General features: G+C 45.8%; 1 protein-coding gene across 1 annotated transcript in view; it reads right to left on the bottom strand.

Moving 5' to 3' along the window:
• The window catches only part of LOC130484147 (dual specificity calcium/calmodulin-dependent 3',5'-cyclic nucleotide phosphodiesterase 1C-like), a 43,577-nt gene extending 27,885 nt beyond the window's left edge, over positions 1-15,692 (bottom strand). The window contains exon 1 of the mRNA XM_056857052.1: positions 15,606-15,692. Coding sequence (XP_056713030.1) covers positions 15,606-15,690 — 85 coding nt within the window. The 5' untranslated portion in view covers positions 15,691-15,692. The remainder of the gene's footprint in view (positions 1-15,605) is intronic.
• Positions 15,693-16,006: the final 314 nt, after the last annotated feature.

Raw genomic sequence — 16,006 nt, 5'->3', positions numbered from 1 at the left:
CTATTACAACTGATCTCCAGTCAATCAGTTCACCTGGAGAAAACAAGCTGCTTTGGCAAATGGATTCTATGGCATTGAAGTCCCTCCCCTCTCCAAACCCTACCCTCCTCAGGCTCTGACCCCAATACCTCCCGCTGGTGGCAAAGAGACACCGGGCAACCCTAGCATTGGTTCGCCTAGCACTGGATTCCCAACATCTGCTGCATGCAATCCTTTAGATGGGCCTGACAGAAATTGAAACTGCAACCTTCTACCTGCAAAGCAGGTGGCTCTATCACTGAGCCACAGCTCCTCCCCTACCAGCAATTGCACTCACCAAACAGAAAGTAGTCACACTATCTACGCATGTTCAGTAGACTGGGAGATTCCCTCATCCCTCCCTTCCTAGACCCCTTGTAGTCATGAGAATTCCTGGCTTAATGACACTGTGATATCTTGGCATCATCTTCAAAAATGAGGCAATATATATATACATATTTAAATCCTTTCTGCATTAAAAACAAATTGATTGTAAGAGCATCAATGGAGGCAGTTTGCCTTTAGAAGGAAACTATGTTGGGACTGACTCAATAAAGGAAGCCACAGCCTTCAATTTGCAAGATCTGAGCAAGGCTGTCAAAGATAGGACATTTTGGAGGACTTTCACTCATAGGGTCGCCATGAGTCGGAAGCGACTTGACGGCACTTAACACACACATGTTGGGACTAGGATCAGGAAATTCCTGTGGATTGAGAGTGAAGACTGGGAAGGGTGGGAGATGGGAAGAGGAGGGACCTCAGCAGGGTACAAGGCCAAAGAGTCCACCCTTTAAAGCAGCTGTTTTCTGCAAGGAAACTGATTTCTGTGGTCTGGAGATCAGTTGTGATTCCAGGAGGTCTCCAGGCTCCACCTGGAGGTTGACAGCCCTAGTTGGAGCTTGAAGGCAAGCATCATCCTTTCTTGGTAATAAAATCCTTTCTTGGTAATCTGACCCCGGCCAAAGGGGCAGAAGACAAAGGAGGAACAAAGGGGCCAGTAGCAGAGGCTCTTCTGTCCTGGTGACCTATTATGTGGTAATAGGCTACCTTGTTGCAGAGGTGCAGACAGCTGTCAGCTAGGATGCCTACCCTCCACCGTTGTAGAGATTAAAACAGTGGCACCCTTGAATACCTGCAATATTCAAACCCCATGGGATTCTGCCTGCACAGAACTGCCCACCGCAGCCTGACTTTCATGGACTTCTGAAGCAGGCTAATAATACATATGGTTGCCAGCTCCTGACTGGGAAATACCTGGATATTTGGGGGGTGGATCCTGAGGAGGGCGAGGTTTGGAGAGGGAAGGGACTTCAATGCCACAGAGTCCAATTGCCAGAGCAGCTATTTTCTCCAGGTGAACTGATCTCTATCGGCTGGAGATCAGTTGTAATAGTGGGAGATCTCCAGCCACCACCTGGAGAATACAACAGGTAGAACAATCTCCTTGTTTAGATTGTGCAATAGAACATTTGGTGCCTCAAAGGTGCTGACTGCATCTATTATAGAAGGACTGCAACTCAGACACATCCAGCAACATTTGCAGAAGTGGGTTGGGGGAAAGGAAAGCAGGCTATATCAAGCTACATCCATTACCCACGCCCTAGACTTGGGGAGACAGCTGAAGTCTGAAGTTCTAGGCAAAAGCAAGCAAAAATTAAAAGACAACCCCCAACCCAATGTGCAAAAAAAGGAAAAATGAGGACAATAGAGATAGTGATTTACCAGCAACAAGTACTAAGGAAATAGGGACTGTTGCCAGGAGTAACATTTACAAAGACACGGTATTTTATTTTATTTTTAAAAAAGAGTGAACCTCTCTAAAGCCGAGAGGCAATGAACTGATACCGAGCCTAGAGGAAACAGGTCTCAGGCTCGGTTGTGAAGTGACCCCAACAGGTAATGTGGGAAGCCCTGAACAGTAGAAGCCTCACGCTGCAGCTTCTCTTCGTGCAAGCAGAGCTTTCCAAGCGCTGGCATTGACACAGAGAAACAATATATTATGGGATGCTGTTGTGTAGTCGGGGACTTCGCATTACCCTGGAGGAAAGAGGGGCACTGCAGCAGCTTTCCATGACGTCTACAGGCAGGCAACTGGGGAAAATCGGAGTTTTGTTTCCTGCTGCACTAGCCAGCTTGATCGAATCAGGAAGCGTTTGGTCAAGCTCTGCAGGCGACCGGAGGAAAGAGGTGAGAAGAATGAGAGGAGCAGAGCAAAACATGCCGCTGAGAAACCGGCTTAATGAGAGCTTGTTGTAACATTAACTGCAAGCCAAGAATCGTACATGGACCCCACAACTCTTCTGGCATGTGATACAAATGTTCAGAATAACCTCTTGTTAACTTTAGTAGGTATGTGTGGCCTTTACATACCCTCAAGCGAACAGCATGGTGCATTTGCCTTAAGCACATTCAGCACTGGACATCTCGTAAAGAGAGCTATTGCTTAAAGTAGCGGTACTCCGTCTGCAGCTTGCGGAGAGCCACCTTTGCAATTACTATCAACCATATTTATTTCAGTCTCTGGCATGAGTAGAGATGCCATTCCTCCGGTGGAGAATGAGAATCCCCCACCCAAAGCACCCCTATTCTGCCATTGCTCTGGAGAAAAAAAAAATTTTTTAATGTCCATCAGGCCTATTACGTGATGTTTTTTTCTGCGGAAACCCTGAAGTGACATCACACCTCTGTAGAAAATGATCCCTTTGCTCCTCTCAATTAACACCGCCTTTCCATGGGGAGATAGGATCACCAATAAATTACGCACAATAGGTCTTGACCCCAAGCAACTACTGGAGCTAAGTCTGAGAAAAGCAAAAGCAGTGGCACACCAACGCCTTACAGACATTGACCTGCAGACCGAAGCAGCTCTTCTCCCAGATTTCTGTGTGTGTGTGTTAAGTGCCGTCAAGTGGCTTCCGACACATGGCGACCCTATGAATGAAAGTCCTCCAACATGTCCTATCTTTGACAGCCTTGCCCAGATCTTGCAAATGGAAGGCTGTGGCTTCCTTTATTGAGTCAATCCATCTCTTGTTGGGTCTTCCTCTGTTCCTGCTGCCCTCAACTTTTCCTAGCATGACTGTCTTTTCCAGTGACTCTTGTTGTCTCATGACGTGACCAAAATACGATAGCCTCAGTTTAGTCATTTTAGCTTCTAGGGTCAGCTCAGGCTTGATTTGATCTATAACCCACTGATTTGTTTTTTTGGCTGTCCACGGTATCCGTAACACTCTCCTCCAGCACCACATTTCAAAAGAATCTATTTTCTTCCTATCAGCTTTCTTCACTGTCCAGCTTTCACACCCATACATAGTAATAGGGAATTTCTATAGGCCCCTAAATTTCTATAGGCCCCAGATTTCTATAGGCCCCTAAAGTCATGGGCAGGAATCTCTATGGCTCCGTATCTGTCCTCTGCTTCTGTAGAAAACACTGGAAACTATGTTTTTAGTGATTGTATGTTTCAGCGATTTTTAGAGAGGACTGACATCACTTCCGTAGAAAACTATATCGTTCTGGTGATTCCCACAGAGGCGTGATCTCACTTCCATGTTTTCCCAGAAGTGACATCACACCATTGCTGTCGGCGACTCCCCCAGGACCCCTTCTCCCTGAGTCTCCTGCTGGTTCCCAGGCCAGGTCTAGCAACCCTAGGCATGAGGCCTGCACCTCAGGGAGGCTCGCAACTTACCCATTCTTCTGGCAGGTGGAAACCATTTGGCAACAACATGCCCCACCAGGCAAGGGCCTGGCCCACGTTTCTCACACGTGGCAGGTTCCTCATTGGGAATAATGCTCAGAAGAGCCACAGGTGGCATGTCAAACAACCACATGTGTAGGGCTGCCAACCTCCAGGTATTGAATTCAAAACAACACCTCGTGCTTAATAATTGGGATTAAATAAACAACACAAGCACTGATGGCCAAACAATGTATTATGTACATGTAATCAGAACAAAGTAGAACACATTCTTACACAGTCCCAATTCAAATAAAGCCTGTAGAATCTGCAATTGCAGAAGGCTAAGCCGGGAGAGAGTGCACCACGGCAAAGTCCATGCCTCACTCCAAAAAGTGAAGCGGTTGCTGCAAAGTCCCTGAGTGTGTTTCGGTGCAATGGAATGGATGATGACTTGATCAGAATATGCAGGCAGAAAAACAGAGATTCTGCTGTATAATTGAGACACAAACCTGCTATTCAAATAAGACAAATGGGCTAACCAAAGCCCATTATCCCGAGATGAGGATCCGGTATTAAACCCATTTCGCAGTCGCTTTATCCATCGGGAGGTAAAACTTGAGTAGCTTGACTTTGCTGTGGTGCACTCTCTCCCGGCTTAGCCTTCTGCAATTGCAGATTCTACAGGCTTTATTAGAATTGGGACTGTGTAAGAATGTGTTCTACTTTGTTCTGATTACATGTATGTAATACATTGTTTGGCCATCAGTGCTTGTGTTGTTTATTTAACCTCCAAGTACTAGCTGGAGATCTCCTGCTATTACAACTGATCTCCAGCCAATAGAGATATGGCATTGAAGTCCCTCCCCTCCCCAAACTCCACCCTCCTCAGGCTCCGCCCCAAAAACCTCCCACTGGTGGCAAAGAGGGACCTGGTGAAGAGGAACCCAATACATGTGTCTCATGAGCCACTGAGTGAGTATCACTGATCTAAGGTATACACCTAAAAGGTAATGTGTGAAGTGGGCCTATCCCAACAGAATGTCCAGACCAAATGTTCTCTTTTTTCCTATTCACTCTCTATTTGGGAGAACGTGGAAGGCCAATTAGCTGGGACGCCATTAAATCGTTCAGAGCATCGGACCCCTCCACAGAAATTAATTGCTTATTTATGTATTATACTGATGGTGGCTGTGGGAGACGGTGGGAGACTGCGGGGTGACTGCCAAAGGAGAACAGCCTCAAAGGAGGGGTAGCAAGGAGCCAAATATTTGAACCCGTGGGAAGTTTGGTGGAATTATGGCTGCTATGACAACAAATGGAGGATGTGATGTCAAGGAATAGTTCAAGAGACTGCGATCGCATTGTTCTAGTACACTGCTCTCACTGCCTGCTAGAAACCCAGCAGAGATCTCATTAAGCACACTGGCCTGGTAATTGCTGCAACTTTCTTTCATCATGAACGCCACTCTGAAAAGCAGCCAAGCCACAAGGCTACAGCTAGTGATGAAATAACATGGGGAAAGCTCCTGCCCAATTTCAGTTTAGAGCCCACGGGGACCAGAAACCTGAACTTCCGGTGTAATCATTACATGAAATCAGGTCCATTCTTTGGGGAGGGGGAAGGAATGCACTCACTTATGAATTGCTAGAAAGTGGTAACAATAACAGAGCCTCGATATTTTGCTCGGTGTCATTCAAAACGCTCTGGGGTGGATCCTACTCAATGGTGGATCTACTATGAAACTAATTAAGTTAAGCTTCAGGGCCCCTAATTGCGGAGGGGCCCTGAAGCAATTTTTTTTAAAAAATGAGTAAATTTTTCAACAAAATCGATGGGAGTTTTTAAAGTGTATGTTATTAAAATAAGGCTATTTTAGTGATAGAATCATAAGCCAAGTGGGTTGAAGTACTCAATAGTGACCTTAGAATATGCTCTAATACCCATTTCATATGGCCTCAAATGTCCTTGTAATTGGTCAAATTTCAAAATTTTCTTGGAGGCTTGCAGCGCCCGAACCCCCAGCTGTATGGGCTCTCTGAGCTCGCCAGAATCTATTCATAGCCTACATTTTGGCAGCTGGATACTTGAATCCTTTGTTGGTGCACGGCTTAATATTTCTGTAGCTCAGCCCTTAGGCTAGAGCAAATCAAAACCATAAAAAGACATCTGAAGTCTCAATTCAGGCTGCACTAGTCTTGCTTGTGCATTTTAACACTTCTCCTGGTACACCCCCCGAAGAGTGTTGCACTCTGCTGATAACTTGTTGGTGGTCCCCGGCCCCACCCGCGCATCTGTCCTCGACTAGAGACAGGGCTTTTTCGGCACTGGCTCCAGCCTGGTGGATTACTCTGCCTAATAACATCAGGGCCCTGCAGGACCTGAAAGAGTTCCGCAGGGCCTGTAAGATGGAGCTATCCCGCCAGGCCTATGACCGAGGACAGCCGCAGGAGATATCAATACCCCACTTTTGTCTACCGTAACGAGTCTAAAAGTGGATTACAATCGCCTTCCCACACACACACACACACACACACACACAACAGGCACCTTGTGAAGCTGGTGAGGCTGAAAGTATTTGGAGAGAACTGTGACTAGTCCAAGGTCACCCAGCAGACTTCATGTGAAGGAGTGGGGAATCAAACCCGGTTCTCCAGATTAAAGTCTGCCACTCTTAACCACTACACCACGCTGGCTCCATTGCAAATATTCCAAGAAATGTGTTTCCTTAGCCTGTAGAGTGTTGAAGAACATCCTGTGTGATCACACCAGGTTCCATCAGTGTTACACAGCCATAAGTGCAGCACTGTATAGATGTCGTGACTCTACTTAATCTTAATAAGTCTACTTTCCTATACTAGCGTTTTCACAATTCCCATGACGCTTTTCAGATCGAGAACCAGAAAGCTGAGTACTTTCAGATGTTACAAAACCCTGTGCAGAGCACAGAACGCCCTCCGCTCTTCAGCAACGTTTCTAAACAGTAGCCGTGCAATTGGAAGCAAGAGAGCAGTTCAAGGATGTGGAAGCAGGTGGTGAAGATCACTCTGGGAAAATCAAGAGCTACATGCCCATTCCGAGGACAGATGGGATTGCCACAACAGGGTTGTCATTCGGAAGCAAACAGCCGCGAATGGGCTCTACAGAGAATGGGCGCTCGATAGGTGCGGCTACATCTCCACGAAATCTGTGTATAGCATTCATTATATTCCTAACATATGATCATGTACTCATGTACTCATGCTACAGATTTGCTTCAGAGTGAAATGTTCAGAATTCAGCCACCTGTTCGTGCTTCTCAAAGAGACTTCACTGAACAATACACCGATACGGTACTTGCAGGTGGACATTTTGAATCAGAGATGTGAACTGTCCCGGGGTTTTGTTTGCTGGTGACAACGACCTTGAAAAGCCCACATCATGTCCCATACAAAACCATGCCAACTTTTCATGCCACAATGAAGTGTCCTGAATTACACAGCAGCAACAAAATATTTACACCTGGTCTGGACATTTTAGACACAGTCTGTACTCCTAACGATGGTACGCCATCTGTTAAGAAGAAGAGTTGGCTTTTATATGCCGACTTTCTCTACCACTTAAGGAAGAATCAAACCGGCTTACAATCACCTTCCTCTCCCTCACACCCTGCATAAGATTCTCCAGGTGTGAAAGTGCCAAACGAACAGCCTGGTGTACTTAAGTGCATTTATAAACTCTATCTTGGAAATGGTTTGAAGCACAGACCATTTTGCCTGTTGTGATTTCAGGACTAAGGTACCGGGTTCCCCATTCCCATGCAGCTATAAAGTGTGCCTGTGAAAAAATTGTATAGTTTCAGGAAAATGGTTTTTGCTTATAGTGCAAGTTGCCTCATGTAACCTTTCCCAATATGGTGGTCTGTGCCAACAGAAGACTAATAGGAGTGCTGGGGGATGGCATGGGTTATCATTAGGATTGCCAACCTGTGGGTATTACAACACATGATGATGATGATGATGATGACGACGACGACGATGACGAAGAAGAAGAGTTGGTTTTTATATGCCGACTTTCTCTACCACTTAAGGAAGAATCAAACCGGCTAACAATCACCTTCCCTTCCTCTCCCCACAACACTCAATCAATCAATCGACCTTTAATGGCATATTCTCCTAAATATAGCATAGACGGTACACAAGAATCCTCAATCCATACATTTCCCATATAAATATAATCTAAACTTTGGTCCTAGTCTTGACAACTGTCAAAAGTTACAACAGACACCCTGTGAGGTAGGTGTGGCTGAGATAGCTCTAAGGGAGCTGTGACTAGCCCAAGGTAACCCAGCAGGCTTTATGTGTAGGAGTGGGGAAACCAACCTGGTCACCATATTAGCATCTGCTGCTCATGTGGCATGGAGAATCAAACCAGGTTCTGCAGATTAGAGTCCACCGCTCCAAACCACCATTCTTAACCACTACACCACGTTGGCTAATATCTTCTACCTCCTACACATGTGCTAGACTGACAGGGCATTGGATGTGTGCCTGACCTCAGTATTAGAAGTTTTTCTCCTTCTCTCATAATACCAAAACGCGGGGTCAACTGCTGCATCTGGAGGGTGAGAGATTCAAAACAGATAAAAGGAAGTATTTCTTCACACAACGTATAGTTAAATTGTGGAACTCCCTGCCCCAGGATGTGGTGATGGCTGATCCAGCATGGCTTTTCTTATGTTCTTATGTCAAGCTCTAAACCTTCTTCTCCAAAACAAGCAAGCACTCACAAGAGGCCAATAGCCATTTTGTTACGCTGCCAGAATTAGGGTTGCTTGTGAAGTTGACAATACATGTGTTGTTCCTTCAAATTGGAAGCAGAGCATTGTTTATCCATTATATAAAAAGGGTAATAGACAGGGCCCCTCTGGTTGCCAGGTCCCTCTTCACCACTGGCTGGAGGTTTTTGGGGCAGAGCCTGAGGAGGGCAGGGTTTGGGGAGGGGAGGGACTTCAATGCCATAGAGTCCAATTGCCAAAGTGGCCATTTTCTCCAGGGGAACTGATCTCGATCAGCTGGAGATTAGTTGTAACAGCAGGAGATCTCCAGCTAGTGCCTGGAGGGTGGCAACCCTAACATTGTAGTGCACTTACACACTTGACACATACAGTCTCATACCTACTTTTCCGGGTAGTAAATACACTGTTGAGTTGCAACTATTCTATACTGGAAGACTAAGCATTTTTTGAAAAGGAAACTGTTACGGTCAGTGCATCCACAGACCTGTTTTCAGAACCCAGAGCAGGACCAGGCTTTTGCAGAATAAATGAACACGGCATATGGCAGGCAGCAATGTGTAATGATAGAGGGAGGAACAGCTCGCATACTGACCCTTGGTGCAGGAACAGAGGTGTTATAAATACTTTACTGTCCCTATTTTCATCCGCGACATGTTGGCGACGATGCATCATACCTCTCAGCCTTGGGCTGCTGGGGATAAGCACAATCTAACAGCAGTGGAATAAACAGAGATTGGCTCAGGCTGCTTCCACACAGGGATGTTCCCCCCAGGTGGAAAACAGCATGCCCCCACTTTGAGGGGAGGGGACTTGCACAGATGTCGCGCTCTTTCCAAGCATGACATATGGGGCTTCTCCCTTTAAGCCAGAGCAGAGGGGAAACCTCCTTTGCTCGGACTTAAAAGGGGAAACGGCAGGGTGGCTTTGTGGATAGAGCTTCTGTATGCAAGGTCTGTCCATAACCAATCTAAGGACAAGACAGAGCTACATCCTGCCTTCAAAACGGCAACCCTAAGACCCATTTTTCTTCTCTCTCCACCCCCCCCACCCTTTAACAGGTGCTTTTTAAAAAGTTCACTGCTGAACCATGGTGCTTTGAGCACCAGGGGTAAGCTATGAAGCAGACAGCAAGATTCCCATCTAGGGCTGCCGGCTCCAGGTTGGTAAATACCTGGAGATTTTGGGGAGGGCAGGGTTTGGGGAGGGGAGGGACTTCAATACCACCCCCAAAACCTTCCCCCGGTGGTAAAGAGGGACCTGGCAACCCTACTTACTCAAGCCTGGTTTTACTCCCACCTTGCCATCTTCATAATCATTACACTTTGCAGGAAGTTTGGTTGTCCTGCTGCTGGGAGGCAGCCAGTGCCTGCGCCCCAGTATTCAAGGATTTTGCCATTTGCAATGAACTTGAGAACAGAACCCTTATGAATGGTGATAGAGGGTCTGTTATATTAGCAAGACTGATCTAGGAAAACAGGTAATTGCGCCATGTGCATAATTTATGGATCAGAAGACAGCAGTAGCATATTTTTAACCCATGTAACAAATTGCAGTATATGAAAAAACTGGCATGTGGTTTTAAGATGCCATGGAATTAGGGTTGCCAGGTCCTGGTTGGGAAATACCTGGAGATTTGGGGGGCGGACCCTGAGGAGGGCAGGGTTTGGAGAGGGGAGGGACTTCAACGCCATAGAGTCCAATTGCCAAAGCAGCCATTTTCTCCAGGGGAACTGATCTCTATCGGCTGGATATATCAGTTGTAATAGCAGATCTCCAGCCACCACCTGGAGGTTGGCAACCCTACATGGAATATACAGGCCTATAAAAATTTTCTATCCTCCAGAGGAAGACCTCTGAATAAAGCCAATAACATCTAGATTCAGGCTTCCTCTCTGTCCGTGACTGCCTGGCCTTTCATCAGAAGGTAATCTAATGCTGTATTGGACAGCCCTGGGCCCTAGATGAAGGAGTTCCCCCATGTGTTTTCTTCAGACATATTGGAAATATTAAGCTTCTCCCCCCCCACACCCATCCACCTGCAAGTACAGCTACTCTTGACCAAGTCCAGGATCTCAGGCACACTACACCAAATATAAAACTGTGCCTTAGTGTCAGAAATGTCAGAAAATGTCAGAAAATTCAGACCTTGCTGGTTATGGCACATGCAAACATTCTGAAACATCCTTATTTTCTGTCTTCTGAAGTATCTGAAGGACTGTCTCCACCTTATCAACCTGCTTGGGTCCTCAGATCATCTGGGAAGGGCTGTGCTATAGGAACCTACCATTTTAGAAGTCTTGTTAGCCCCATGTGAGGGTCTTCTTTGGCTGTTGCCCCAAAACTTTAAATCTTCTTCCCAAGGAGATGCACATTACTGGCACATTATTATAGGCTTTCCACTACCTGTCAAACACATTTTCATTCCAGGAAGCTAAGATATGAGGAGCTGTGTTTGGAGTTTTAATGTAATGCTAGTCTTCACTTTTGAATTTTAACATGCAGTTGCATTGTATATTTTATTGTAAAATATCTGTAGCATACAACAAATAGAATGGCAGTCTGGAAATTTTCTAAGTCATCTGAAAAGGATGTTTTCCAACCAAAAGAGTGAGCAGAAGCTTCCACCAAAGAGGATCGACACCATTTCTGGGCGCAGTGTTTTGGTTTTCCAATAATTACTGCATATTCCCAGTGGTCTGAGGAAGTGTCTTCATTATACAATAGTAGGGTCCTGTTTGCCTGTGTTTTGTTCTTTACTGTGGCTGACTACAAAAGGGCAAACATTTTGCATGGCATACTTCTGAAGTAGGCACTTCTACTTGTGTATGTATGTGTGTGCCGTCAAGTCTCAGCTCCCTTTTGGCTGACACCGTAAAGATTTTAAGGAAAGAGAAGTTCAAAGGTGGTTTGCCATTGCCTGCCTCCAGGTAGGCTGAGAGAGTTCTGAGAGAACTGTGACTGGCCCAAGGTCACCCAGCCAGATTCATGTGGAGGAGTGGGGGGATTGAACCCAGTTCTCCAGATTAGAGTCCACCGCTCTTAACCACTACACCATGCTGGCTTGGGAGTGAGCAATAGAGGCAAAGGCTATAAAAACACACCTGTTATGGGGCAACTGCCTGTGGGGAACAGGAACAAGCATTTTGCTTTTTCTACCCTGAAAGACAGAAGATTTTTTTGGGGGCAGGGGGTCAGTAGAGGCAAAGGTTCAGACTAGCCAGACTACATATCTAGTTCCATTATAGCAGAACTCCCTGAAAACCAGGCTATAGAGCAGATTGGGAAGGGATAAAGGCAAACGTTCCTCACCACCACCACTATGAAAAGATAAGGCCATCTTAGATGAGACACATGAGATTTGTGATAAGGAATGATCTTCTGTTTGAGTGATCAGTGAGGGCCAGTTTTCTGAGATCTCTTGATGTCTTAAGTTTCATGAAAAAGCAACCACATCACAAGGGGAAATAAAGGGAGGCAGCCCCTCATTTAAAGAAAGTTGTGGGAAGAACCCATTTTCATCCAAAACCCAGAATGTGCAGGAGAACCCTGCTCTCTCCAGCATCACATGTTTGAGTCATTTATCTCCCAGTCTCGCCAACTTCCGGTGTCAGATCTTGGCTGGGAGCAAAATGCCTTAAGCACCGAGCATAGGAAGAAGGGTTTGACTCCCCTTGTCTGCAGATTTTACTTAAAAAATAAACTCCCCAGCACCTGCTTTAGACATCATCCTGTTACAGGAATAGGCAACCTACAGAACGCACACTGACCATTTTCTGGTTCTCTACCCAAGGGACAAAGGGGGATAACCTAGGCAGTAGCCATGCCAATCGGGCTCCTCTTCCTCCCAGGGTGACTAGCCAAGTGCCACCCTTCTCTGTCACTCATCCCCCTCATCATTTTGTTGGCCAGCGTACCGACATCTTTACAGGCTTTTTGGCACTCCGACCAAAAAGCCTGCCTCAACCAGCCCTGCTATACAAGCCTGCCTTTCCCCAATGCGCAAGTGAGAATATTAACTAAAATGAAGATGCTACTTCCTATCTGCTTGAAATTTGGCAGAGAGGGTCCCTTAGCTGGTTGGTGCAATCCCTGGAAAGTTTGTCCCAGTTGGCTAGAAAACACATTCCAGCTGGAAATGCATTTTGCCATTGAAACAAATGAAAATAAAGATTAGACTAGAGAATCCACAAATGGACACAATTAACATTCTTGTGTGCATCCCTACAAGCCCCTCACCTTAGCCTCCCCTCACACACATATGCAGACATTGACACAAACATATTCTTACAAGGATGTTGTCAAGATTACCGGGATAATGTACGTTCAGAAGAAGAAGAGTTGGTTTTTATACCCCGCTTTTCTCTAGCTTAAGGAGTATCAAAGCGGCTTACAATCACAGTCCCTTCCTCTCTCACAACAGGCACCTTGTGAGGTAGGTGGGGCTGAGAGAGTTCTGAGAGAACTGTGATTAGCCCAAGGTCACCCTGTAGGTTTCATGTGGAGGAGTGGAGAATCAAACCCAGTTCTTCAGATTAGAGTCAGCTGCTCTAAACCACTACACCACTCTCTTTGGCATGGTGCATATCCTAAGGTACTTTAAAAATGATGACCATCATGATTTGGCATTGAGTTTTTAGATTACTTTGTGCATTACAGTATATTGTATTGTTTGTGATTTTAATTAATATTATACAGTTAAAGAACAGATATCACAAAAGAGTATAAAATATATTGCATAAAATAAAATATGAAAACTTGGGGCATGATTCAGCCAAAATTAAGCACTTTAAGGCTGCAGTCCTATGTGTATAAACTTGGCAGTGAACCTCATTGAAATCAGAGGGACTTACTTTGGAGTAAACATAGATAGAATCAGGCTACAGATATCACTTATTTTAATCTGATTAAGCACCAGCGGAACTCTTTCCCACACAAATCTTGCAATCTAAACATGTGCTATTTGTGTCCTTTGACCAAGAGCTTCAAAACAGAGACTAAAACAATGCAGTTGTTCAAAACAGATACTTATAGAAACATAGAGTTGGAAGGGGCCATACAGGCCATCTAGTCCAACCCTCTGCTCGATGCTCAACTTAAAAAATTAAACTCTCTGTATTTGAATCTCCTAATGCATAATACTTGAACAACACTACTCATCTAAACTATTTAGCCTTCTCGCAATGCACACATAGTATTTATGTTGTACTTCCTACACGAGTCAAAAGCAGCTAAGTCCATGCAGCTTCAGCAAGCTTTTCTAGCAGCACATGTTCTCAATGTTGGGCAGCTCATAGAGAAGATTTACATTAAGCATCAGTTCTAACCACAGTAGAACACCATGCGCAGACAGCAGAAAGACTAAGGCAGTCATTCTGGCACTTCACCAGCAAGAAACTTTAAATGGTCCATCCCGGGCGCAGTTTTCATATTATTCACCAGACATCATTCCAGAAGCACAATGAAGGAGCGCTCCATTAATCAGCATCTGGTCATGAAGGAGGAATACAAAGTGGAGCAACCCCTGATCATTTGTTCCGCATCAGTTATCCAGTCCGATTACAAAGGAAAATAAAGTCAGCAGGGACAGCTTGTTTTGTTAAGACATACAGGGATCTGCACAGCAGAGTTCAATCAGATGTAAAATTTCAAAGGAACAGCTTGCTTGGTTTACCCCAGGAGCCTAACCTTTGCACAGCAAGCTCAGCAAAAGAAAAAGGTGAATGCAGCACCTGTGGCTTTTGAGCAGGTTCCACCCCCTCTTTTCCTTTCTTCCACCAGCAAGATAATCAGAGTTGGGCAAACTGATCTTAGATTTTCAAAAGAGCTAGGGCTTCGCTGGAGGGATGAACATAAGAAAGGCCATGCTGGATCAGACCAAGGCCTATCAAGTCCAGCAGTCTGTTCACACAGTGGCCAACCAGGTGCCTCTATGAAGCCCCCAAACAAGACAACTGCAGCAGCATTATCCCGCCTGTGTTCCACAGCACCTAATGTAATAGGCATACTCCTCTGATCCTGGAGAGAATAGGTATGCATCATGACTAGTATCCATTTGAGGGCCATGAATAGCCCTCTCCTCCATGAACATGTCCACTCCCCTCTTAAAACCTTCAAAGTTGGCAGCCATCACCACATCCTGGGGCAGGGAGTTCCACCATTTTAACTATGCATTGTGTGAAGAAATACTTCCTTTTATCTGTTTTGAATCTCTCACCCTCCAGCTTCAGCAGATGACCCCGCGTTCGGGTATTATGATTTAGGGAGAAAAATCTTCTCCCTGATCACTTTCTCAATACCATGTATAATTTTATAGACCTCTATCATATCTCCCCCTTAACAGCCTTCTTTCCAAGCTAAACAGCCCTAAGCAGGTCCGGAATCTGTTTCCAGGGCCCAGGTGCATTCTTAAGAACACTGAGAAAGGGCAAGCGTTTCTCCAAGCATGTGCAGAATGCCCCTGCCTAGCAACAAATCACAAGGAGCCTTCGCCTTTTGGGGATTAGAAGCAATCCGAAGGCACAGTCAGCGTACAGGCCTAAGCTTTGAGACCTCTCTTCTAGAAAAGAAATGCCATAGGGCAGAAATGAAGGCACGTGGCTGCGATTCAGGTCTTCTCTTTCCATTTCAATGTCTCTTCTTTTCTCAGATAAAAAGGGCAATTTCAGGAAAGGTTCAGCGGACCAGAACGAACAGTACACGGGTTATGGATTTCAAAACCTTGCTAGCTAGCTAAGCTCTCAAGTAAGAAAAATAAACTCAGGGTAACACCGTGCTTCTGTTCCGTGGTCTGTAGGAAGGAAACAGCAGGAAAAACAAAGTTGGGAATATGTCATCCTAAAAAACACAGGCTTGCTTTCTTGCGATAAGGGCTTCAAAGGAAACCCCAAAGTTCTGCGTTTCTCTCTCGGATGAAGCAATGCCAAAACACAACGAAAGCACGGTTGGCAGAGACCCGTTTCCTGGACAAAAGGAAGTCAGGGACAGCAGCAAAAGGGCAGCGCCGAGCCAAACAAAAAGTTACAAGGCGGTGGCACGTTCCCAAAGGACACCGGACCCCCTCGCCTCCTCCGTCCCAGGTTCCTACTCGAGACAGACGGGCCACCCAAGAAACCACACACAACAGCGCTCACCAATTGTGAAGCTATAGCCATCGATGCTGAAAGTGGCACTCCGGCATTTTTTAAATCCTTCTTTTCTGTTGCTCGGCTCCGTCATGGTGATCCTGCCGGGAAGGATTCTAGCAGCAGTGGCTCAGGCTGCAGCGGCGGCGTCTCTCCCCTTGTGGGATGCCGAGGTTTTCTGAGCCGGCAATTAGTTGCCCTTGAAGCTCTCCCTTCGGCAGCGCTTGCAGCCGACTTCTCACATCACCTAATGCACAGTGCAGAAGCCCAGAGAGGCGCACCGAGCGATATTTCTCCACCCCCTAAAGGCTGTCACAACAGTGTGTTACTGTTACCTACTCGGAGTTTTTAACAACCGGTTCAGAGATTGCCGGGATCCAAACCCAGCGGCAATTAGTGTGATGCTCCCA

Source organism: Euleptes europaea, chromosome 11, assembly GCF_029931775.1.
Source record: "Euleptes europaea isolate rEulEur1 chromosome 11, rEulEur1.hap1, whole genome shotgun sequence".
In the NCBI taxonomy this organism is placed as follows: Eukaryota; Metazoa; Chordata; class Lepidosauria; order Squamata; family Sphaerodactylidae; genus Euleptes; species Euleptes europaea.
The sequence above is the reverse complement of the archived record's forward strand: the minus strand, read 5'-3'. Positions and strand labels throughout refer to the sequence as shown.